The 25,921-nt window shown below is 49.4% G+C and overlaps 1 protein-coding gene and 1 long non-coding RNA gene across 6 annotated transcripts in view; one reads left to right on the top strand and one right to left on the bottom strand.

Annotated features, from left to right (window-relative positions):
* The window catches only part of LOC144302278 (uncharacterized), a 30,558-nt gene extending 21,705 nt beyond the window's left edge, over positions 1 to 8,853 (top strand). Inside the window, exon 7 of one of the 2 annotated variants that reach the window (XR_013369121.1) lies at positions 3,729 to 8,853. This is a non-coding gene — a long non-coding RNA (uncharacterized LOC144302278). The remainder of the gene's footprint in view (positions 1 to 3,728) is intronic. The other variant, XR_013369120.1, reaches the window with a different exon arrangement.
* TRIO (trio Rho guanine nucleotide exchange factor) overlaps positions 4,143 to 25,921 on the bottom strand; it is a 354,258-nt gene continuing 332,479 nt past the window's right edge. The window contains exons 46-57 of one of the 4 annotated variants that reach the window (XM_077879549.1): positions 25,532 to 25,723; positions 23,462 to 23,639; positions 20,469 to 21,313; positions 16,259 to 16,506; positions 14,761 to 14,899; positions 13,912 to 13,939; positions 13,554 to 13,716; positions 13,173 to 13,294; positions 11,791 to 11,869; positions 9,852 to 10,052; positions 6,987 to 7,125; positions 4,143 to 6,500 (exon numbers count right to left, since the gene is read on the bottom strand). In XM_077879549.1, the coding sequence (XP_077735675.1) occupies positions 5,952 to 6,500; positions 6,987 to 7,125; positions 9,852 to 10,052; positions 11,791 to 11,869; positions 13,173 to 13,294; positions 13,554 to 13,716; positions 13,912 to 13,939; positions 14,761 to 14,899; positions 16,259 to 16,506; positions 20,469 to 21,313; positions 23,462 to 23,639; positions 25,532 to 25,723 (2,883 nt within the window). In that variant the 3' untranslated portion in view covers positions 4,143 to 5,951. The other 3 variants (XM_077879552.1, XM_077879550.1, XM_077879551.1) reach the window with 3 other exon arrangements.

Consider the following 25,921-nt stretch of genomic DNA (forward strand, 5'->3'; position numbering starts at 1 on the left):
GGGCTCAATCCCATGACCCTGTGATCATGACCTGAGCTGAAATCAAGTTGGAAGTTTAACCAGCTCAGCCACCCAGGCACCCCATAGGGGAAAAATTTGAATGACTAGAGATTTCTCATCAGAAACCATGAAGGTCTAAAGAAAGTGGCACAATGGTTTTCAAGTGCTGAAAGAAAAGAAGTGTCAACTCAGAATTCTAATCCAGGGAAAAATATCAGGAATGGCAAATTAAGGCATCTAAATTATGTTTGATGGGGGTGCCTGGGTGCTCAGTTGTTTAAGTGTCCCACTCTTGGTTTCAGCTCCGGTCATGATCTCAGGGTCATGAGATCGAGCCCTACATGGGGTTCTGCACTCAGAGTAGGCTTGAGGTTCTTGCCCTCCCCCACTTAGGCTGTCCCTAAAATAAGTAAATAAAATCTTTTAAAAAATAAATTACAGGGCAGCCCAGGTGGCTCAGCAGTTTAGTGCTGCCTTTGGCCCAGGGCATGATCCTGGAGACTTGGGATGGAGTCCCATGTCAGGCTCCCTGCATGGAGCCTGCTTCTTCCTCTGCCTGTGTCTCTGCCTCCCTGTGTCTCTCATGAATAAATAAAAAAAATAAAATCTTTTAAAAAGAATTATGTTTGATGGTTGAAGCAAAAATCACAATATTGTATGATGTGATTCTAAATTTCAGAAGAGGAATATTTAAAACAATTGTAAACTAGAGAAGGTAACAAGACGTAAAGAGAAGTAAGGTGTTGGTATTTTACTCAAATTGGTAAAATGATGACACCAGCAGACTGTGAGGAGTTTACACACACACGCACTGTAATATCTAAAGCAACCACTAAAGTCAGACAAAGAGAGATGTTTAAAATCAGTACAGATCAAAATGGGATTCTAAAAGTGTTCAAGCAACCCACAGGAAGGCAAGTAAAAGAAAACAGAAATGAAAACCAGAGAGGGGAACAGTAAACCAAAAAATGAACAGGCTAGGCCTTAACTTTATGAATACATTAAATCTAAATGATATAAATGCACTAAAGATAGAGATGGTGGGCACAGTGGATTAAAAAATATTACTCAACTGTATGCTATCGACAAAAAATCTACTTACCTATAAAGGTGTAAGTGTATTGACAGTTAAAGGATGGAAAAAGACATATGCAAACATTAATTAGAAAAAAAGAGTGGGGGGAACTACATTAATATCAGATAAAGTAGATGCCAGGGTAAAGAAAATTACTAGAGAGAATGGGATTAAAAAAATAAACCTTCAGGCCTGGTGGCGCAGCAGTTTAGTGCCGCCTGCAGCCCAGGGTGTGATCCTGGAGATCCTGGATCGAGTCCCACGTCAGGCTCTCTGCATGGTGCCTGCTTTTCCCTCTGCCTGTGTCTCTGCCTCTCTCTCTCTCTGCGTCTCTATGAATAAATAAATAAATAATCTTAAAAAAATAAAAAAAAACCTTCAAAAATCAGTTTCAATTTCTATATAATAGCAATAAAATCATGGGCATCAAAATTAAAAGTATGATGCAATTTATAATCGCTTTAAAAAAGAAGAAATACTTGGGTATAATTCTAGCCACCATATATAAGAACTTGTAAAACTACAAAATGCTGATGAAAGAAATGAGATTTAAATAAATGGAGAACCATATTATATTGATTGGAGACTCAACAGAAGGTACAAATTCTCCCCAAATTGATAAACAAGCTTAATGCAACTCTTATAAAAATCTGAGTTAAGATATATTTAGATGTAGACAAGACTATTCTAAAATTTATATGGAAAGGCAAATGAACTAGAATAGCTAAAAATTTTTGAAAAAGAAAAATAAGGTGAGAGGAGCAGTGCCGTCTACCTGACTTCAAGACCTTGTGTACAGCTACGGTAATCAAGACAGTAGGATTGCTGGAGAAAGAGAATTAGATCACAGGGTAGAAAAACCCAGAAACAGAACCCAGAAATAGGGTTCTGTTTGGGTTCAGTTGGGCCTTCCATAAATAGGCCCAACTGATTTTTGACACAAGAGTAGCCTTTCCAACAAATGGCACTGAAAACACACACACACACACACACACACACACACACACACAAACTGGTCTTCTATCTGCAATATGTGAACAAAAACAAGAAGACAAAAAATGTCCTCAAAACCTTCAACCTAAATTTTATACCTTATACAAAAATTAACTTAAAATGGATCATGAAATTAAATGTAAAATATAAAGCTTAAAAATGTTTAGAAAAAAAAAAAAAAAAAACAACCTTAGGTTAAAAAAGCTTCACTCTGGGGCTAGGTGAAAAAAAAAATGTTCTTAGAATTGACACCAAAAAGCTTGATCCACAGAGAATGAATAAATTGGACCTCATCAAAATTAAAATATCTTTCTCTGTGAAAGATCCCGTTAAGATGAAATGGGAGACGATGTTTGCAAGCCACATCTCTGACAAAGGACTAGTATCTGGAATGTATAAAGAACTCTTAAAACTTAATAAAAAACTCATCTAATGAGAAAATGAACAAAAGACATGAAGGGACATTTCATGGAACAGGATACAGATGGCAAATACGTACATGGAAAGATGAGCAAGATCATTAACCATGAGGGAAATAAACTTAAAACCACAATAACTTATGACTCTGCACTTGTTAGAATTGCTAAATTAAAAAAAAATAGTGACAACAGCAAACGTTGGCTGATGTGAAGAAACTGGATTACTCAGATGCTGGTGGGAATGTAAAATGGGAGTCTGGAGAAGTTTGGCTACCCCTTAAACCAAATTTGTAACTGCCATGTGATCATTAAATTGTCTGGCATTTATTTCAAAGAAACAGAGACTTAGGTTCATACAAAAATCTGCACACAAATGTTCTTAGAAGCTTTATTTGTAACAGCTAAAAGCCAGAAAAAATCCAGACGTCCTTCCATGGGTGAACAGTTAAGCTATGGTACATCCATACCATGGAATACTCCTCAGGAATAAAAAGGAAAACTAATTTTTTTTTTTTTAAGATTGTGTTTATTTATCCATGAGAGACACACAGAAAGAGGCAGAGACACAGGGAGAGGGAGAAGCAGGCTCCTTGTGGGGAGCCTGATGTGGGACTGGGTTCCAGGACCCCGGGATCACGCCCTGAGCCCAAGGCAGATGCTTGACCACTGAGCCTCCCAGGCACCCGAAAGGAGAACTATGCACATATACAACAACCTGGATGAATTTCCGAGAACGATGCTCAGCTGAAAAATCCATCTCAAAAATACACATACTGTAAGATTCCATGTATTTAATGTTCTCAAAGTGACAAAATTACCGACATGGAGCACAGATTAGTGGTTGACAGATTAAGGGAGGGTTAGGGGTGGGGGCTACAGAAGGGCTGTGGGGATCCCAGCGGCAATGGGACGCCCTGTACCTTGATTGTATCACAGTCACTATCCTGTGTGTGACAGGATATGCTTTCAAGACATTATCACATGGGAAAACAGAGTAAAGGGGACATTTCATACAACCGCACATACATCTACTGTGATCGCACAATAACGTTTAGCTTGATTTTAAGAAGTACATTCTGTAGGATTCCACTTACATGAATTCAAAGGTAAACTGACCTAAGAATGATAGAAGTCAGAACAGTGGTCACCCCTGGCAGGGAAGGGGCATGAGGAATCTGGGGGATAATAGAACTATTGTGCTAAGTGCCTAAGTCACCTTTCACACCTGTCCAAATGCCCAGGACCCCGTGGCTCCCGTGTGGCTGTCCCTCAGCAGCCACTGGAAGGTCTCTGCAGGTGCAGCAACGTGGGTCTGCTCGTAACACTGATGCCTGAACCCAAGTGCTTCACGTTCTTGGGTCCGTCTGGACGTTAAGCTTGCTTATCTGTGGCCGGGAGGCAACAGCTGCTCCCTTTGCTCCATGAGCTGCTGAAATGTGGTCTGTGCACCAGTGTCTTCGGAGTCTGGGTTCTGGGAACCAATCTGCAGGCACCTGACCAGCTCCCATTTCTGGCCACGTACAGCAGTTTTCCAGTCCGGAACATTCTCCCCTCCGACTCCCCGCCCAACCTAGGAGAGGCCAGTCTTCAATCTCCCTCGGTGAGGTCTCTCTTTTGGATTCTATAGTGACCAAATAAAAGGCCTAACACAAAAATCAGGCAAATATGTTTAATTTTTTAAAATAACTGATGGCAAAATAAAATATTTACATCACATCATACTGTGTAAACATGTAAGGTCTCTGTACAAAGAAATATACATGCAAAATAATGTAAAAATTTAACTGAAATAATAAAAGAAATACACAAATAAACGTGAGGTTACGAATACACATCCAGTTTTGAATCCAATTTCTTTTAAAAAGTTTCTGTACAATTTTACAAGAAACAAAAATCCAACAAAAGAATAAATAAAATACATTGGAAACGGCAAAGCTTAACTACGCCAGTTTATGGCTCAAGACCCGGGTGTCTGGCTGGCTGGGGAAGCAGGCTGGTCTCTCTTTTAGTGTATTTCACACAATGAAGGTAAAAAGACATCCAGAAAAAAGTCAAGCGTGCCCAGAAACCCCACGGCTTGTTCAAAGGCCTCCCCGCGCAGCGTGAATTCGGCCACAGTGACACAGACTTCGGACGCCAGCCTCAAGGCGGCTAGTGCTTTATTGGCTTTTATTTCTTACCAAAAGCTCAAAATCCAGCCAATTTTTGTACAGAAAGTTGAACATCAAAAAGTCTAAAAAGTAGTCAATGTCCAGACTGATTTTGGAAAAAAAAAAAATACTTTGGCATTCTGAATAATAGCATAATAAATTTTAAAACATTACCCTATTATCCAGTTTTATATTCAGAGTATGAAATCACTTTTTACAGTCCTCAAAATGACAAATTTCACGAAGAGTTAAATCTCCTTGAACTGATGGCACAGGTCTACGACCCTCTACCCCCCGCCCCACCCCCGACACACACACAAAACCATAAAGTTCACTGTACGAAGTATGTGCTTTTTCTATATATTTATTACAGGTACAACAGAGGTCTTCATAAATAGTTGCATAAAATGTTAAAGCCACAACATTGCACATGATATGAAATAAAACCAAAAAAACCCAAACCCCCAATGAGTGCATTTACAGTATCTTCATCCGACTGTATACTGCTCAACAATCTGATTGACGGCTTGAGGGTGGGGGACATGGGGTGGCGACCACTGGGGTGTGTGTGGGGGAAACCGACCTGCTGTCCTGGGCAGATGGGCAGAGCCCTGTGACCTCCCCCAGGGGAAGCCCCCGGGCAGCAGGTGGGGAGTCAGAGGGAAGGCTGGAGGGGGAAGGACAGATGGGAGGCAGGACCAGGCTTATATACAAGTAAGGCCTACATTTCATCAGAGCAGAACGACTCATTCTATTTTTATGCAAAAGTCTGAGGTTGAACGTACATTTCAGGAGCCCCGTCTGGCGTCCCAGTGAGACGCACACGCTGACCTGGCGGCTGGAGAAGCTCAGAGCCAGGTGGACCCTGAGCTCTGGACGAGGCCATGCGGACCGGCCACTGCGAGGGTGAGTCCTCCCCAGAGGGGTCCAGTACCTCTGTTTTGTTCGTTAACACCAGTGGTTGAACAGAGGCATTTCGTTTCCTTGAATAAATCTTGGAAAAGGTTAAATTTGCAAAATTCTATTCATGTTCGTTTAAAAAAGTTTCTTTTTATTTTTTTTTGCAGAAACCTGAATAAAAGACTGTGATACAGCAATGCTGTCTCCGCTCATGAAGAGTGTACGAAAAGGTCCTCCACCCCAGCACAGCGTGCTCCGGGGTCCCGCACGCCGCCGAGCACAGCTCACCCGGAGCGCGACGTCACACGATGAACAAACGGCAGCTGATCAGTTCTGTTGGTTTGTTTCTCTTCAAGGTTCAAATTAACAGCTGATTGGCAGGTGAAAGAGAATGAGAAAGAACTCCAAGACAGGTCAAACTCTAGGCAAAAGCCTGCTCTGTAAGAAGTTTTTAACGCTACGGATAGGTCGAACATCGTTCTGGTGTTTGCGCCGCTCAATGAAGGAAGTCAGTCTGGACGTGTCGAGGACGCCCGCGCCTTTGCCACCGCCGTGGCCCGCCTGCAGCCACTGCTCCTGCAGGGCCAGCGCAGCCGAGGGACGCCTGGCAGGGTCCTCCTGGAGAAGGAAACACACGAACTCCTTGGCCTTCTGGCTCACACCTTTAAAGCAGTCCTCCGGGAAACTAAAGTCTAGTCGGCAAATGTTCAGGCAGGTCTCCTCCACACTGTCGTCGAGGAAGGGGGACACGCCGCTGAGAAGCACGTAAGCGAGCACTCCGACACTCCACGTATCCGAGGTCAGGGAGATGGGGTTCCCAAGGATGATTTCGGGGGCTGCAAACTCGGGGTTCCCCAGTAACTGATGGATGTAGTAGGTCGTGTTGAGTTGGACAGCATCTCCAAAATCGGCCAGTTTGATCGTGGGCTTGGCCAGACTCTGATCCACCAGAATGTTTTCAGGCTGGAAGACAGGAAGATAACCGTCATTTCCACGGTCCCGATCTCAAGCTCACGGTGCGGCTCACCAGGAATCTAACGAGGTCAACTGAAGAAACTGCGTGCAGGGCAGGATGAAATTCTTGGCATGCAGGCCGCTGCGGAGGAAGCAGCCCCGGCCGAAGCAGCCCCGGCCGGGAGGGAGTGCTGCCCCTGCTCGGCAGACAGCGCCCCTGCCAGGTTGGCATGAAGCAGCCGTGTGGCAAAGTGCGGCCCAGGAAGCTGGGTGATTGTTCCACTCTTACCACTAACGGTGACATCTACCTTCCTTTCCCAGCCACCACAGAACCAGCCCCACACCAGCCTCGCAAACCTCACAGAACTCATGAACTGTGTGAAGACCTCGAATGTTTTACCTAGTACTCTACTGTTCATACCATTGCCCACCTCCTCCTACTTGTCCCCTGTGTGCAGTCAGACAGGCTGGCCTCGGCCCAGGAACCCCACTAACCTTTAGGTCCAGGTGTGCTATCCTGCAGTTGTGAAGGTATTGGACGGCTTCCAGAACCTCCCCCAGATACGCCCTGATCTTCCCTTCAGTGAGGTCTCCCCATCGCACCACACAGTCCAGGAGACGCCCCTGGTCAGCCCTGTGGAGGCAGGAACGTGTGCAATAGTCGTCACGGCGCTGGGTCACTGTAGAGACCTCTCCAGTGTAACAGGAAACACAGCTGTGTCTGCTTCCTAACATTCCTCACAGTTAATGTCCTATGAGCCTGGCGCGTCAGGATCCTGCCTCCACCTAAGGGCACAGCTCTAGCCAGAGGGGGATTTCTTTTCAGCCTCACTATGGATATAAGTGGGGACAAGGCCGCTCAGCCCTCAGAGGGAGTGGGAAAGGGGAAAGGAAGGCGAACTCCGGCCTCCTCGATGTGGAGGGCATGGCCTGGGCAAGCCGACAGCCACGCCAGGAGCGCCACAGACGCTCTGCAAGCATTTGCTGTAGGATGCAGTGGGGCCTTCGTTTTGTCACCCATAAGACGGGCAATGCAAAGGCCACATGAGATACTGGGAGTAAGGAGGCAGGCGTCAAGGACGTGATGAGAAGACAACCCTGGGAGGTGCTGCTGGGGTGTTCCCCAGCACACCCGCTGCCCCCGAGTCTGGCTTCACACCAGTTCCTCACTCTGAGGGGAGTGGGGAGGACTTGCTGTGGTGACTGACCCCTGCCAGCCACCTTATAGGTAAGAGGTGCTGCCTCTGCTCACTCGTGGCCTGGGCTGGAGGACCGCTCCCCCCCCCGCCCTAGCTCCCTGCCCCCAGTCCCGCAGGCTGTGAAGTCCTAAGCCTTGCAACCAAGCACACCAATACCCAGCCTTCAGTTAGAATGACCCCAGTGCTCCCCTTCACCAAACGGAGAGCTGGGGGGCTGAGGGAACACCTGTTAACCGCGGCCTCTGATCTCATGCTGGACTCAGGAGGCTTCCTACTGTGAATTCCTGTCAATAGTTAAAAACCACTGAGAAGGCGCTGCCAGCGGGTCAGGGACTCCTGCCCAAGGTCCTCCAGCTGGGCTCAAGTGAAGGCCACAGCTGCAGTGAGGCTCTCTGAACGTCTGGCTACCTGCTTGCTCTGTCTGCGAAACAGAAACTCAAATGAAAACCAGCCACTTGTCTGCTAACGAGGAGGAACAGAGGAGAATTTGGTAGCAAATTCTAGTAACAGTCCAGTGAGGCTTAACCATTCAGTTTTCCACTAAAAAGAAGGGACAGCTGAACACACTTAAATTTTAAGCCAGAAACAGAAGCTGTGGATTTTTAAGGACTTTAGGATTTCTTGTTAAAAACCCCCAGATGAGTAGTTGTTAGACAGCAGCATCTTTCTCCCAGATATTGAGAGGCCAGGTCTCCGCCTGGACATCTTGACCCCACAAGAACCCTCTCTATGGCAAGACTAAAGAATGCCAGGGGTGAGAAAGGAGCCCCAGGCCACGGAGCCACTGAAAGACACAGCATGGACTGAAGCCAGCCTGGGATGTGCCCAGGCCCCAAGTCCACCAATCTGCCCTTTGCCCATGATGCACAGTTTAGGCGGCAGCCTCCGGGGAGCCTGCCCTACTCCCTCTGCCATCTGATAGGTTTGCTATTCCAGATGGAGGGGGTGGAACAGGCCCATGACGTTGTGGCAGGAGCTGTTGGCAGTGCAGCCCTGGGTGCAGGTGCCCCTGAAACATGCCTGTCCCAACCTTGCCCCTTGAAGGCACTTCTAAGTTAAGAAAAAGAATACATCTAACAGAAAATCAGACACAGGGCCCTGATGGAGTCTGTGCGAGGAGGCCCCTGAAACCCGAGCCCGTTGTCACGTCATGGGGAAGGTGCCCCTAGAGGTGTGGGGGTGCTCCTCCCGCCTGTCCCACCCTTTCCATTTGAGAATGCATCAGGCACTACAACATGACACATGTTTGCTTTTGCCAGTGGAAAAGGAGTTGTAAATCCGGGAAAATATATGAAAGGACTCCCTGCTACAAAAGAAGGAACAGAGTTTAAACACAGCTAAATGCTAAGATATTTCCTAGAGGCCCGAATGTTCTAGGGTGGGCTTCCCAACCCTGGTACTGCTAGCACTTTGGGACAGGTAACTCTGTGTGCAGGGCCATCCCAGGTCCTGCAGGATGCTGAGCAACATCCCTGGGCTTTCCCCTCTAGATGCTGGTGGCACCCCTCAACCCAAGTTGTGATTAGCAAAATAGTCTCCAGACATGGCCAGATGTCCCCTGGGGGGCAAAACTACGCTCAAAGGAGGACCACTGCTCTTTCTTTAGGAGATCAAGCCATTTACTCAGGTATATGCAGAGCTCACTAAGCACCAAAGGGCCTGGGGGGCTGCTCTGGCTGAAGGCCCAGCCCTCTCCCAAGGACGTTCTCTGGGCAGGGTGTGTCTTCTCCTCCTCTCTGACCATCCTGCAGTGGGCTGGAGCTCTGAGGGGCAGGACTGGACATGAGCAAGGCCTCAAGGTCTCAGGGAGCCCACTCTGAGCACCCACAAGGTTCCCCTGGCTCCTCCGGGATCCTGAGAACCACGTGGCATCTTCAGGTTGGCCGAGACCCAGAAGCTACCAGGGTGGTGCTGAGGTGTTGTGATGTTAGGCTCGTTGCTCCCTCATTTGGACACGTGTGCTGAAGACTATACTTCTTTCTATTATTACCGGAATGCTCTAGAACTGTGGTCTCTGACAATAGGCACATATATATGTATTTTACGAGTTCTATGGATTCTGAAATCCTGATTTCTGTCCTTAGAGAACAAACAACAATAAAATCACTGAAAGTTGAGCCTGAGGCTTACAAACTGGGGAAGGAAATGGGTGTGTACACACATTTCTAACACCAGGACGTAGCTGGTGGGGGTCTCGAAGGTATCAAGGAGACCAATAAGCAGCGGGTGCTGGAGGTTCTGCAGGATTCCAAGTTCATGGGTGACCTGGTCACGCTTCATCAACTTCTTGTTCACAAATTTAGTGGCCACTGCTCGTTTGGTTCCTTTCTGATCACATTTCTTAACGACAGAGAATCTGCCCCTAGAAAATAGGTTGAGAAGATAATTTTCAGAGGACTCTGAGTACATCACAGAGAAAAGACTCTGGTAAGTCTTATGGGGCTGGAGGCAGGGTACCCCTGCTAGCTGGTGACCCAAGCCTTTCCACAGGCCTGGCTCTCCCTGGCCACTCATGGAGGAGGGGCGGCCCTCATGACCCCGAGGAAGCCTAACAGTATCTGGTTCTCTCAGCCATGCGGCTGTCTCCTCTCCTTCCTAGAGGCATGCCCCATTTCCTCACCCTGCATCTGGGCAGGCCACGTGACTTCCTGGCCTCTGAATAGGCAGAGGTGACGTTGTAGGACTCACCAGGCAGCTTCCACCTCTGCTTTCCTGGAAAATCTTCTTGACCAGGTCAAGAAGCTTGAGCTGTACCTGGTGGCTGTGGTCACCCGCACTCCCTTCTACTGAGGAGAAGGGTCGGCTGGCATCGCCATGCCTGCAGCCTGCCTCTGTGGGATGCATGTATGGGGCGGGTCACCCACCTGCAGCCCACAGCTTCTGAGGCTGTACCCAGTGAACCGCACCTTAGCAAGCCTCAGCAGCACGCTGACCTGACCTGGAGGCTCTTGGACCTCTCATCTGAGCCTGCTACTGTGTGATGGGAGGAGAGCACTGGGGAACATGAGGGATAGAAATAAACCTGCGAGGGCTGACATGGCCACACTACTTTGCTCCTCCTCCTCCACAGAGGTTTGTTTAGTCTATCTCCCCAGCCTTCAATCTTGCCTGGCCGGTGGGATTTCGGGCCCACAATGCACAGGAAGCATGGCTCTTGATTTCTGAGGCTGGGCCCTAAGAGGCCTTGCAGCTTCTGCTTTTGCATCTTGACATGCTTCTGCCATGACGTGAGGAAGCCCAGGGTGAAAGTCTATGTGGACAGAGGCCCAGCGTCCCAGCCACCTGAGCCCAGGAGAAACCAATAGAAGGCCTGCCTGATTATTCACATGTTGCCAGAAGTGACAGCGAGTGGTGTGCATCAGGCAGCAAGGGGTAAGTGATGGACCCATCAGCCCGATCCATACAAGTATGCGAAGCTGAGCCACATGACCCAGTCGGGCCGCTGGATGGTAGGAGGCTGCTGCTGGCTGGGGGGGCTTCTTGGCAAGTCTCTTAAAAAGGGGACAATTGTGCTCAGCTGCTGTGCTCCTGACCTCCTCCTCGCCACATGGGTCATGACCCGAGAAGTGGAGAAGTGCTGTGTGGACAGGCAGCACAGCCAAGTCAGAGGAGCCTGCCTGGGGGCCTCGGGGCGCCGCTGAGCCACTGCCCCAGGCCTGGCTGCCCCTGTCTCTTTTTGGGCAGGAGTACCCCGCCGCTCCACATTCCCAACCTCAAGGACACATTCAGCCTCTCTCAGCTGGGACTCCACAGGAGAATGAAGTCCCACAGAGAAGGGTCTGAGTGACTTCCCTGTGACTTCTCAAGGATGGGACACAGCTGGTACGGTCCTAGATGCACAGCAGAGGACTTAAGTCTTTCCATTAATGGATGGCTTATAGTATTAGACCTTAACTCTCTCTTGGAACTCAAGCTGAAAACATCCTCTTTACTCCTTCAATGTTTAATACCAAAAGGCAATGACAGGTTATGTTTTAAACATAACTCAAATAACTCCCAACTATGGCAAAATACACTGCTTAATTTTACCAACCTGCTCTTATGGAGAGTTAGGTCATACACTCTGCTTTCTTGGAGGGGCTCTGGGTTTTATACTGTACCTGCCAAGCTCAGCCACTTCGCTGTAGAAGGAGTCAAAGTTGTCTTTCCAGGTCACCATGATCCCATCACTCCCTGGACCTGCAAGAAAAGCACCATCTCCCCTGAACTTGGTTTACATGGCACATCTTGGGGAAGAAGTCTAGAGGCCTGCACTGTCCAATATGGCAGCCACACATGGCTACTGAGCATCTCGACTGTGGCTCATCGGAATGAAGTCGTGCTAGAAGGGAAAATACATGCTGCAGATTGGGACTTAGGACAAAAAGAGATGGATTTACGTGAAAGAAATAAACATACACTTCCTTTTCCATGATTTTCTCACTCGCATCTCCAAGGTGGAATCTTCTATCTCCTTAAGCTCCTTTAGCTTTGCTGTTGATTTATTATCAAGCAAAAATCACCTGTGTGGTTTCTGGGACATCTCTTACAAATTAGAACGCTGGAGATTCTTCACTTTTAAATTCAAGATTTTCTTTCTTCCTTGTGTCATGATCCAAGAATCAGATCATTTTCTTTCTCTGGCTTAAGGAGGTTAAAATATCTGGGATGAAGATATATATAATAAAAATGCGAAGATAATTCTTTCATTGTCTACACACAGGGCGCTCCTGGACTCAGTTCACTTTTGTTCAGATTCTTATTTTTGCTCTTGGAAACAGTTTCCTAGACCCTGTGCCGCTGAAGGATGCACAAGAAATGTCAGCAGCTGGGTACAGCACAGTTGGCCTTCTGAGAAGCTGTAGCTGCAAATCAACTGGTACATGTTGCCTACTGAGCATCTCTATGTGTCCAATGCAGCCAGAGGAAACGTAAAAGGGCCTACGATGTGGCTTCTGCCTCCAGTAGCTCACAGTCTGGCCAAGGGGAGAACAAGGACTTGCTGGGCTATGGAGAGAGCAAGGGCTTCAGACCAGAGTGACTTGGGCCCTACCGTGGCTGCCCTGCGCTCATGGAGGGACGCTGTTAGGGTGTCAGGGAAGCACAGAGCCTGCACAGGCCTCAACCACACTGCTTCCTTTCCCCTCCAGTCCATGCAAGACCAACTTCGAGAAGATTCTCTCAGAGCCAAAGTGTCAAATTAAATACGAGGATGTGCTTTGAGCACAGGGAACACAGAACATCCTATGTTCTGACTCGGAGGCTGGCACCGGACACTCAGCTGCCCATGAACCTCTCCGAAGACCTGAGAGGTGCAAGAGGTCACTTGCCCCGGGATGCCCTAGACACCACGGTCTGCCACTCGAAGCTCTGGTTGGAAAGGCCCCACACGTGACTCAGTGCCCAGCATCTTAGACCACGGTGAGCTTGTCCGTGCGGGATGGGGTCCCCGGACCTGAGAGTCCCGGGAGAGGTGTGCCACCGGCTCAGGGATGCAGCTTACCCAACACCCTCAGACTGGCCGAAGACGAGGCTGAACCCATGTCGTTCACAGCGATGCATGTGTAGATGCCATCATCTTCTGTGGTCACGCCGACGATCTTCAAAGCGGCCTCTCCCAAGTCACTGCCACACAGATGACAACACACTGTGGGTCATGAATGCGCAGCTCCCCCAGTGACTGCCCCCACCCCATCTCCTTGGGGTCACAGAAAATCCCAGAGGAATTACTGGCAAGGAATTTCAAGTGGAATTTTAATTTTTATTGCACATCTTGGTATGAAATGCTCCCTTGTGGGCAGGTGTCAGGGTGCCCAGGGTAACCATGGGGTTGACTGTGTCGGTCACAGTGGGCAGTTTCTCTGCCAGTGAGCCTCATCCTCACCTGTAGGAGATGCTGTAGTGACCATCGTTGTTCAGGGTGTTGTGCTCAGGGCCCTTCCAGGTGATTGAGGCCTTGGGGCGGCCACAAACCCGACATCTAAAAACAACGGTCTCCCCTGTCTCACACGTGACCTCACTCAAGGGAATGACGAATTCTGGGGGAACTGCAGGAAAAAGGAGTGACACTGGTCATCCCTGGCTCCCCTCCTACACCCGCCAACCCTAACACGCAAATGAGACTGTCGCCCACACCCAGAGCTCCATAGAAAACCCGCTCCCCAGGTCACACCCCAATGTTCTACAGCAGGCCCCGGAGACCTGACACTGTGAGACTGAAGGAACAAGGTGACGCAACTCACCGTCATATATGTAGTTGGGATTGAGAAGCTGGAACGGAAAAAGCACACAGGTGTTACCCAGAAACATGAACTGTTTTGAAGTATACGACTTTTTTTCCCAAGACACAATTACCTCTGAGAGATGAAGAGAAATAACTTGGCTTTTATAGGTCTCAAAACAGCGTGTTTTCATTGCCTTTAAATGTACTCAAAAAGCCTCATGTCAGGCAGCCCAGGTGGCTCAGCGGTTTAGCGCCGCCTTCAGCCCAGAGCGTGATCCTGGAGACCCTGGATCGAGTCCCACGTTGGGCTCCCTGCATGGAGCCTGCTCCTCCCTCCCTCCCTCTCCCTCTCTCTCTCCCCCCATCTCTAATAAATAAATAAAACCTTAAAAAAAAAAAAAAGCCTCACGTCATACGAATTTTGGTGAATTTTAGTCTTCCTACCCACAAACGCAGAAGAGCCTCTTGAACTCAGAAATACCCATTTTTCTCATCAAACAGGCTGGATCCAGCTGGTCCCCAAACCCCTTACTTCTGAAGGAGGGCCAGTGCCCTGGCTCAGAGCCCTTTAGAGGGTATTTTAGTGGTGCTGCAGGCAACCACTCCCGGGAGCCCCCGAAGCAATCCCAGGCCCCTCAGTGGTCCCCGGGGTCTGAGGCGGGCACAGAGGAAGTCTGCACCATACTGGCAGAGCAGCGCCAGCGCTCCTTGCCGGCTACCTGTGTGCCCGGTCAGGGTCAGGGTCAGGGTCAGGGGCCGCAGTACCGGTGCCCTGGAATGTGCATGTGCGCCTGCGGGCGCCCAGCCAAGCCCTGTGGGGTTGGCACATTGGGAGGCGGATGGCAGCCCCCGGAGCCGCTCCACGTACCTTCACAGATACCTTGTTGCTGAGCCCCTCCCGTGACTTCCGATAACCATTCTCTAACTTGCCTTCCCGCTTGCCGTCTTTATCTTTTTTCTCAGATTTTTTCCTTAAACGGAGTGCTGTGTGCCAAGATGTTGACTTCCTAGGGGGAACATAACACAGTGGTAGTGTTACATCTTTCCAGTGTTCAGCAAGTGATTCCTGAAAGCCTTAGAGAAAAGCTGAGCAGCCCGCTTACATGATCTGGGGTGACTAGGGCTCCCCGGCACCAGTGAGCTCTGCTGATGGAAACCCTGGTCTCAACCACCAGAGGGGAAACCAAGAAGCTCTTCAATTTTGAGGATTAAAATACAAAAGTGCTCGTAATGGTCAATTTTATGTATCAACTTAACTGGGCTGCTAGGTGCCCAGAAATGTGATCAAACATTCTGGGTGCTTCTGAATGAGATTAACATTTAAGTAAGACACACTGCCCTCCACAACCTGGTAGGCCCCCTGCAATCAACTCAAGGCCTACGTAGAACAGAAAGACTGGCTTCCCTGAAGAGGGAGCACTCTAGGGGAAATGGGTCCCCCGCCTGCTCACCCACACCACACACTTGGACTTCCAAGTCTCCAGGACTCTGGGAGCCACTTCCTTACATTACTGGCCTCTTCCCTAGAACACACACACACTCCTTCCTACTGGTTCTATGATGCCTAAGATACTCTTCTATAAAACAGAATACAAAATAGGGTTTTCGAACAATGTACTAAAATAAAATATTTCTACATATCAAGGAGAAACAGGACAAGGGGACGATCATAGAGGAGAGGCTCTCTATAGCTTGAATGCAAGCTCAGTTTCCCTGGGGGGCTGCAGGCTCCAAGCCTAGAGCTGTGGGTTGGTGCTGGGATGCTGGCCAGCTGGTGCTGCGAACCCAGCCAAGGTCCTCCATCCTTGGAGGAGCACGACCACTGTTGCTGCCTTTGGAGGCTTCAGAAATTACAAAGTCTTACAATGCTTCCACTCTCAGAAGCCAGTGGGCTGATCTCTACCACAGCCAAATAGATTCAGGGAAGGGTGGAGTTTTAAACTAGTACCTGAATTCAGCTAAAAAAAAGAATACAGTAAAACTGATAATTTCTTAACTGAATTAACCTTCTAGTATATGTGAAGTGTGGTGGTAATGGCATCACACAGATGTTCATGTGCGGCTCACAGGGTGAGCATCTGCCTGGATGGACCCCCAGCACAGCCTACTAAGGAGTCCTTGGAGAGTCCTCACCTCCCACGAGAGATCTTTGGGGACTGTAATATCGTTGTGAATAACCTAGAGAACCTGTCAGGACAAGTCTGAGAGACAAAGGGCCACCCTATCTTTACTTTGGGGTTCCACACTGTGCTCAGAGATGTGCTCATGATGCTGCTCTGTCTCCCCGGGCCTTCTCCTCCCAGGGCCTCTAAGCCTCACTCACACTCAGGTCCTTCTCCCCCTTGCCTGGCCCACCGGGCACTCACTTGAGAGTCCCATCGGGGTTCTCCATGATGACTGCACTGGTATGCCCCAGGACGAAGCCTGGAATCCAGCCCTCGGCTGCGGGGCACTGGTCAGTGGCGGCTCGGAACACCAGAAACATGTTCTGTTGATTGCTGGCCAGAATTTGAACGACCTCTCCTTGATAGACGTTTATCTCATCCTCCTTCACTGCCGTGTAATCGTGTGTCACCAACATGGTGGAGATGTTGCTACTGCTGCTACTTTCACTCTGGAGCAGGAAAGATGGGGGAAAAAAAGGCAGAGGGGAACTGAAACGAGATCTGATGCGAGGAACTCACTTGTTGACGTGCGTCGCAGGGTGACAACCCAGAGCAGGGCTCACCAGACAGACACGGAGGCACCTGCATTCATTTGCCACTCTCTTTGGCTAACTTTGTGCTTCTTGTTGGATAATCAAAAATCAGGATTTCTCTAGAATGCAATGCAAGCAACAATCTAAAATAAATCACCACAATGATGACACTTCGCTTTTGGGAGCATGATTATTATTTTAATTCCATCTTCCTTGTACCCTCAAAGGAATGGCTCGGTCCTCCCATTGATGCCATGCTGCACCGTATCTACGTCACAGTGATATCACCGTGATGACATGCTCATTTGAAAAGGTATTATCAAATTAAAAAGCTACAGAGAGTAGCTCTTCAGCTCACAGGACACATTAGGTCAGGGGGTGGCCCCACAACTGCTAAGGAAAATGTTCACTAGAACGCATGTTCCAAGGATCATGACATGCTGCTGACATGCCTAAGCCTTTTCACCTCTTTTTCCTTTTAAAAGAATGAGGAAACCTGAAAGTCAATCAACTACTGTTCCGCTCTCATGAACTGTTACTCTGCCTCCCCTACGCAACCCTTAGTGGCCCTCTTGGGAGCCAGTGTAATTCAAGTGTCCCCAAGGTGCTGTTGCCACGGGAACACACAGCTTACCCAACATTGCAGAGCAGCTGTGGACACTACTGGTTCCACGATTCAAGCTCTGGGAACAGACCTTGGCACGAGAAAGCCTATTCTCCTCTTACCCTGGAGTCCTACTGGGACCCAGTGTCTTTGTTCACTGCGTGTACCTAATGTCCACCACAGTGACTGATGTGTAGCAGACATTCAATACATATTCAGGAACTCAATGAGGCAAGATTGCAAGAATAAAACAGAGATCGTTTCTTAAGGCCACCTACCTAAGCCCACAAGCTGAGTGGTGTTAGCTGCAGAGTAGAAGAAACACAAATGGCAGTATTTGTCCCAAGCCGTCATTTACCAAGTGACCCTTTTGTTCCAGGGGAGGAGGATGAGGAAGCTGACACCACTGCCAGATCCTGAGCTACATCTTGCTCAATCCCCTCTATCAACAGGTGGGATGTGGGAAGAGGTGTCAGGCACCCTGCTCCTGGTGGCTTGTTCTCAGAGGCTTCCACCAACGATGTTGTTCACAGATCCCCTGGACTCCGATGACACTAGCCTCTGCTGGGCTCTTGGGTGCCCAGGGCAGGTCCCGGGTGGTGTAGTTGCAACCGTCGGACAACCCTGCCACATGCCTGTCAGCCCTGGGCTACTGAGCTGGTGTTGGGTTACACTGAAGTGGATGGCTGGTTGCTGTTAACAAGCCAGTGTGCTGAGAATTCCGGGGTGCAGGGCTGGGACTCTCGACCCGCGCAGTGGGTATTTAAATTAAACACAGAGGAGTGCCAAACTTTGGTCCTATCTCAGCTGAGAGTCTGTTGTAGATTCCTGCCTCTTGCGGATCCCCATGCTGTCCATGTCATGTTCATTTATGCCATTTTATTCTTTTAGCATGTATTTTAGCATTCTTATATAACACACCCAATAATTTTGAGATTACGAAACCAAATTTGCTAGAAAATGCAAACAAAAAGCAACTTATGTGGCATAGCTGTTTTTGGCAATAGAGCATCCCAAGCTTGTCTTATAATTCTGCCACAATAATAATAGCTTTAGTGTTTTCCGAACACCCCCTCTGCACCAGGCTAACTACCAGGCATTTAAAATCCATCTCATTTAGCGTTCGAAACTGCCTTCCCAGCTGGCACAATCATTACCCCCTTCCAGAGTGGGGGTTAGGGATGTGTACGGGCCACCCGGCCTCTGAGAATAAGGCAGGGTTGCTCTTCTATTGCTGCCAGGTGCAGAGAGATTGTACGTCCACATTTGGGGGCTGGTGCAGTCACTGTCTGGGTTGGTCCACATCCACTCCACTCCTGCTCTCAGAACTTTCCAGAAGGTGCCCATTAAAAGAGGAAGAAGGACCCAGGCCATGGGTTAGGCACAGCTGCTTGGCTGTGACTGCAGACAGCTCCGTGGAAGTAGTCAAGGAGGAAGGTGGCCACTGCTGACCTACCCGGAGGATTAGACGGCCCAAATGGGTAGAATGGGGCAGGGCGATGGTTCCTTTTAACCCAAATACTTAAGAATCTTACAGGATGTTTTCACATCCCTGTTTAAGCCTCTAGTGGTCTTCCCAGGCTTCCAGGGCATTTCTGTAAGGCACTTTGACTCATCTAAAAAACACTGGCAATTTCCCTTTCCAGGTTATCTACCACCTAAGAAAAAGTGAAAGGCGACTTTTGTAGCCTAAAGCTGGAACATATATGGCACATGTGACTCTGCCTTTGTCTCAGAACATCCTGGGAGGGAGCCAGGTGGTGCCTGTATTTGCATGCACATGTGGGCGGCCTGGAGACCAGCATGGGTTCCCGTATTGGAGCAGCTGAGGTTCATCCTGTTGCACGGACTCTGAGCGCTCCTTGGTTGCTTACGGGGAGTGTCCATGTGAGGATGAGCTCGACAGCTGCTCCCTGGCCCAATTCGTAGGGGTCTCAGCTGTAAGGCTGCGCCAGCATCCTGAGTATTCACCCAGATGTGGGCAGGTATGGCATCCCTGTGACCTCTGCCTCTTTTGCTCTAGTTGGAGCTACTCACCCAGATTCCTAGTATTTCAGACCCAACAGGGGACCAGACTACTCTGCAGGACACTGTAAGGCACCCACAACGAGGAGAGCTGGTCATAGCCACTGCAGGATACCTGCCCCGACCACTTATTTTTTCGAATAAGAGTCAAGGGCAAATAAATGTACCAAGACCCATTTCCTAATTTCTTCCTCAATTAAATATAAAGATTGAGTTTTAACAAAATATGTAACAAATAGGAAGAAAAGGGAAGGCCACATTGACCCAAAGAAGGCATTAACAGAAGTCCAGAGAAGAGAGGAGAGACATGCAAAAGCCAGATTTGTTTTCATAAAGAGAGACACAGACCCTTTTAGGGAAATGTATTTAAAAATTTATAAAGCGATCAAACATACACTTGTTAGAACAGTTCTATTCCCTCACGCATGCCTTTAGGAAAGTGTTAAAGGTCAGGCCATCTGCTGTGTAGGAAAACAGCTGGGTAGGACAGTGAGGAAGCCACAAAATGGGGGAGAAACGCACCACAGCAACCTTTCTGCTTGAGGACACAACATAGGTGACAGGCAAGAGGAGGGCGAGGAAGCCCGAGCGCCCGCAGACGCTCCCAGCCGCTGGCAGGAGCCCGAGCTCCAGAGGCCCTACAGCAAGCAGTCTCTTCCAGAGTGACACTTGGGGGAAGCAAGTATTTCCACTGGAGAGATTCCTTTCCCCAAATTTTGTCTGCTTAATTTGCTGTGAGTTGCTGTTGGAAGTTTTCTTGAGGGATTTTTTTTTCAGCAGATGAGTCAAAAATGCTGCAAAGATCATTTAAGGCATAAAAGAGCACAACCAAGCGATGAGCAAAAAGCTTAAAGTATACAATTTAAATAGGAGGCAAACAGCAGGGACACTGACCCCTCTAAAAAAACCATGTGTGAGGAAGGCAGGGGTAAAAAGAAGTTCCACGGTATCTTGCTGGTCGGGGGGTGACAGGTGCACAGGCGCGGACGCTGAAGGGTATGATCTGGCTTCCCGGATTAAGGAGACACACACAGAGCAAGGAGCGAGTTAGTAGAGACGAGAGCAGAGGCAGCAGCGCCCGTCCTGGCAGGAGGGGTTAGAAGGCGCCACCGTGGAGAGCTGACCGACCGCAGGCGGCGGGCAGGCGGCGGGCCGAGCGAGTTAGTAGGGGCAGGCGGCCGCGGGCTTAGAAGAGCTGGCGGGACAGAGGCAGCGGGGCGGGCGGGCGCAGGCCGCCGGGCGTTCTTACCCCGTTGCTCTGGGTGGACTGTACCGACTGCTCGCTGGCCGACGAGCAGGTGCTCATGCGGTCTGTGTCCTTGCTGGGGGCCGCGTGGCGCTGGGCCTGCCGCTGGAGGGAGTCACTGTCCCCCGGGAAGGTGAAGGAGCCCGGCCGGCTGGCGGGGGAGGCGGGGATGGAGCTCCAGAAGGAGCCCCCCTTCTGCAGGGGGCTGCTGGGGGCACAGGGCTCCTTGCCGATTGGAGGAGGTAATGCGGCGGCCACGGGAGAGTTCAGAGGCGAGGTGGCCCCAGGCCTGGGCTTTGCCAGGGGCAGCGAGCCCGGGCTGCTCCGCGAGCGGCTGTCCTCCGGGGGGGCCCGCGCCTCCTTGGTGTCCGCATCGGGGCCGGCGCCCGCCGCGCCCCCCGAGCACCTCCGGGGGCTCTCAATCACCTTCATCCTGGGGATGAGCTCGGCTTCTCGCTCGGGGCCTCCGGGCTCGGGGGCGCGCCTGCCAGGCTGGCTGGGGCCGGGCTCCGGGGCGGGGCTGCTGCCGGGAGGGGCCAGTGCAGGGCCGGGAGTGGACGTACCTGACATCTTGTCTGCCTCTGCCTGGCCCGAGGCTGCAGAGGAGACCAGCACGGGGGAGTGGTGTCTGACAGGCTGGGGGATCCGGGAGGGTCGGCTTCTGCTCGAGCTGGGGAGGCCGCTGCAGCTGCCAGGGCCGCCGCTGGGGTTGCTGCCTCCGCCGCCGGGGGCCCCGCTGCCAGCCCCGCCGCCGCTGCCTCCGCTGCCTCCGCTGCCGCCGCCCCCGCCACTGCCCCCGCCGCCGCCCCCACTGTGGTTCCTCTGATACTCGATTGGTGATGTCAAGGCTGCAAAACAAGGGAGACGCAGGGGACAGACTGTCAGGGCACGGAGAAAATAAAAAGGATGCGCTGGGCCTCAGTACCCCCCAACAGAGGGGGCTCACCCACGTGACTTCTAACCATCATGACCGGTAAGCTGCCACCCATGCTAGGAGCAGCAGAGCGACACCATCCGCCCGTAAAGGAATAGGCAAAGATCTTAAATGCTCCTCTCCTACTGAACTTACATGGACCCCATCATGGGAGATGTGTCCGTGTGAGTGGCTGGAGGCCATGGAAGCACATGGTGCGGGCTTTAATGGCCTGGGAGCAGCAAGCAAAGCCTCTGCATCCCTGCCAAGTGAAAGAGGCCGACTGCCCATGTGCGAGAACCCCAGACAGCAGCTGGCTCCCAGGAGTGGGAAAGTTCAGTCCAGCTGCCACAAAGGTCCTCTTTAAACCAGAGAGCAGTCAGGCAAAGAAGAACCTGGCTGGGAGTTAAGGAATCCCTAGGTTACCCTGCACACAGGAAGGTAGTGTTAGGCACCAGCTCTGCTTTGCAGATTTGGCACAAGAGACAAAGGAAGGTAAAGAGCTCTGCAAAGACCCTCCTCGTGGGTCAAGCAGCTGTCCCCTCTATTGACCTCCGTGATATAGTTTGTTATGTAACCATCTGCAGGAAGCCGAAGGAAACATGCCAAGTAAGATACAGGGAAACATGAACACAAATTTTTAAAGTGTTTTAAAACCTTTGAGAAATACAACAATTAGGCAGAGTCCCTTCTTGCCTGGGAGGTGTCAAGGCAGGTGTGAACAAGCATTCTGGAACCAAATGACATTTTACTAAGCCTGTCTTGGTCACGGCCTCTTCCTAGAACAAGGGGTGAGAGGGAAGGGTGCCACGTGCCCAGAGCTCTCACACCATTCCCGATGTGCTCAATCCTCTGGAAGAGGTCCTTTATGTAGACTTATGTAATGTAAAGTGTATCTAGTAAGGCTTCACAGCACAGCCTCTTCAGACTTCTAGTTTGGGAGGTGAACGTTTACAGAGATTTCCCAACAGTTCCATGCTATGGATGGGCACTTAACGCATCACTTAAGAGCAGCACATTTAGAGAGGCCTGCACTGGCTCACTGTAATGGGAGCGAAACTTTTTCTTACATGTACAGGGACTGCTCCCCAACCCCATTAAGCCTCACGTATCCAATTCTAACTGCAGATGTAAACACTGATCAGTCTTGCTTGACACCCAGGCAGCTACCACTTGGTTCCAAATGCTTTGACCTTGACCTTTCACTCCATGCCTGGGTTCCTGGCTCTTGAATGTCATGTAAGATGTGAAGGTGTTTTATGGTGATAAAGAAATGACAACACTGTGTTGGACTGGGCCAGAGACAGAGAACACGGATCAGGAGAAAAGGATAAAGAGGAGGTATTAAATGAGTTATCTGACCTCTGGCTGAATTCTAGGAGCTCTTCAATGATCACCAAATTAGAACCCAATTAGAATTGCCATCACAAAGGGAAGCAAGTAGTTTTAGGTCACTGATATAAGTCAAAAGAATGATCTAAAATGTAAGTCAGTATGGTCATTCTCCTTGTGGAGAAGAAATGTCCCTAAACGTGCTTTGCAGCTCCCTGTAATCACTCATGTCATGGAAGCTGGGAAGGAAAAATATAGGTCTTATTTTCTAATGGAGGTGGGAGGCATGGATGAGCAATGCAAGTGAACACAAATTTCCAAGTTGCACTGAAGAATGTCTCTAACATCTTTGGCCACTTCCGTCTGCTGCCTCAGTTTTCCCTCAAGCATTCCCTTCCCAGGACAGGGCTCTAGGGCACAAATGGTGCAAGAGACCATGAGGGACACGTGCCTAGGGCCAGATCCTGACTCTGCCACAAAGAATTTGTGGGACTTGGCATAACTTACTTATCTACCCTGTGCCTGAGCTTCCTCATCTGTAAAATGGGATGGTAGTGGTACTTGCCACCAGGATTCGTTGTGAGAAGGAAATGAAGTAATATACAAGTGCTTACTAGAACAGGGCCTGCAACATAGACTCTGCTAAGGAAGTCTTGTCAGTATGAGCAGTATGCAATAGGAGAGAGAAGAGAAACAGAAATGTGTACTTCAGGCAAAGAAAATACACACCCAGTAACAGAACATACATTACCATTTAAAAAATTGCGCTGGTTTTCTAAAATTTGGTTGATTTCATGGATCCATGTTTGCCGGACACTTGGACTGGATGAATGCAAAATGAAGGTCTCCACCACACCACCCGTCCTCGACGTCAAAGCAAATTTACATGGATCATTTTCCACATTTTCCTCCAGGCAAAGGCAACTCACCTTAAAAAAATGAAAGCATTATTCACAATGACCCAAAAGTGAAAGCAACCCAAGTGTCCATTGGTCATTGGTTTTGATGGATGGATAAACAAAATGTGGTCTGTGGAATGAGTAAATGGAATATTCCTCAACCTTAAAAAGGAAGGACAGGCTGACATATGCCCCAACACGGAATGACCATGAGGATATCATGCTAAGTGAAACAAGCCAGTCACAAGAAGACAGATACTGTCATGATTTCATGTAGATGAAAGAAGTACCCTGAGCGGTCATACTCACCGAGCCAGACAGTGGAATGGTGGGTGCTGGGGGCTGGCGGGGGGTGGAGGTGGGTGGGGTAAGGTGGGGTGGGTGGGGGATGCGGAGTGGTTGTTTCAAGAGCATAGAATTTTGGTTCTGCAAGATAAGGAGAGTCCTAGGTGGATGGGTGGTGATGGCTGCATGACAATGTGCATGTACTTAATGCTGCTGAGCTATACACAGAAAAATAGTCAAGATGGTTAATTTATGTGTATTTTACTATAACAAAAAACAATTAAAGCACATTCATTCCTCCTGGTCAGGTGCAATGTAAATGAAACTTTTCAATGACTTTTTAAACTCCAGGACAAGGGGATTACCAGGAATTGAACTAATAACTTGAATATTAACTAGAAACATGGGCCTGGGAATTAGCCAATTTTGAACTCCTTATGATCAGCCAGTGTTGTATATCCCTTACTTCCCTGCTCCAGGAATAAAATGACACTGTTTAAAAACCTTGACTATTAATATAGCACATGTGTTATGAAGTTACACCCGAGATCTCATTTTTACAGAAGCAGGATATGTGAAAGAACAGAGAGAATTTTTATGCTACTGGAATGTAGTGGATAAGTCTGTCAGGAGACTTCTGGAAGAACAGGTAAGATACCTCTGGATAGAAGGTGGTGGGTGCACAGTGACAACTGGAGGGGGAGGGGGATCTCCACCGGCTTGAGCAGGAGGGCTGGAGAATGGTGGAAGACAGGAGAGGCCCGAAGCTTCATGCAGCCCAGCTTAGACACCTTCTGAGGTCCTGCTGGGCTGAAGAGCCTCCCCCAGGCCAGAGCAGGAGGAGGCAGGAAGGCTGCTGCGGGTGGCCAACGGAAGGCTGATGGGGAGCAGGAGGGTGTGGTGTCCCACCTGTGTGCTGAGACCTTAGGGCTCAGAGGGTCCCTGTCCCTGACAGGAGCCTAGCAGTCCAGGGTAGGGGCCCTAACACAGGGAAGCACATCTCCCTTCTGAGCTCAGGGCCTACACAGCTGCAGAGGTGGGATGAGCAGAGGTGGAGAGGGGGGTGGGCAGGCTGCCTCTCCCAGGGCCCGTCTGCTAGGACCTCCAGCCCCGCCTCTGCTTTTTTTCTATCTGGCCCTTGGTTTGTCCCAGTTACAGGACTGAGGCCATTGGCAATTATTTTGTCTGTTTACTTGTTTCTCTTCTATCAGAGAACAAGCTCTTCCAGGGAATGGACTGCCTGCCTTGTGTGCCTCCACGGCCCACACCTAGCACTGAGCACTCAGCATGGCCTCAGAGATTGGGGAGAAGAATAAGACACAGGGGAAGCTTTCTGCTCTGGTCTCAGAATGATGCTCCAAATCTGTGTCTGTCAACCTCAGCTGTACGTGTTTCCTAGGGAAGGTGGCATACGACATCTAGCCACGACAGTCTTCTCATCACAGTCAGGATGGCTATGGTCACGCAGAGATGTGTGCCAGACCTCAGCCACTTCAGGATGCCGAGAGTAGAGGGATGGAGTGAACTTTTAAAAGTTCTAAGATGTCTTAAGACCTTTTTAAAATATTTCATAAACAAAGGGTCAGGACACATCATCCTGAAAAGGAAACAGTTTATGAGCATGATGGGTACATTACCTTGATACTGTTCTTAAACAGGAATCCTGGCATCGAGAAGCCCTTTTTTTTATCAAGTGGTTCACTGAAAATGACGATTTGCTCAAAGAGGAAAACTCGCCTCTCTTTACAGCGAGGCAGAAGTCCCGAGTCCTGGTCTGTGACCAAGAATGTGTCCTGCAAGAGTAGCTTGCCCTGGGCAACAATTTTACCCTAAAAAGGAGGGGCAAAGGAAAAGGAGAGAACATTTCATTCTAAGTCAAGATATCTGAAGTTCTGTTTTCTTTTTTGTTCCCACAAAATGTGTTTTTCTTCTATTAATTTACAGAGCTTAAAAATTTGTTTGTAATGAGTTCTTAGCTTTGAATGGAATAATCATCTAGATGACATTCTAGCCAAACTCTGTGTAAG

Source organism: Canis aureus, chromosome 31, assembly GCF_053574225.1.
Source record: "Canis aureus isolate CA01 chromosome 31, VMU_Caureus_v.1.0, whole genome shotgun sequence".
Classification (NCBI taxonomy): domain Eukaryota; kingdom Metazoa; phylum Chordata; class Mammalia; order Carnivora; family Canidae; genus Canis; species Canis aureus.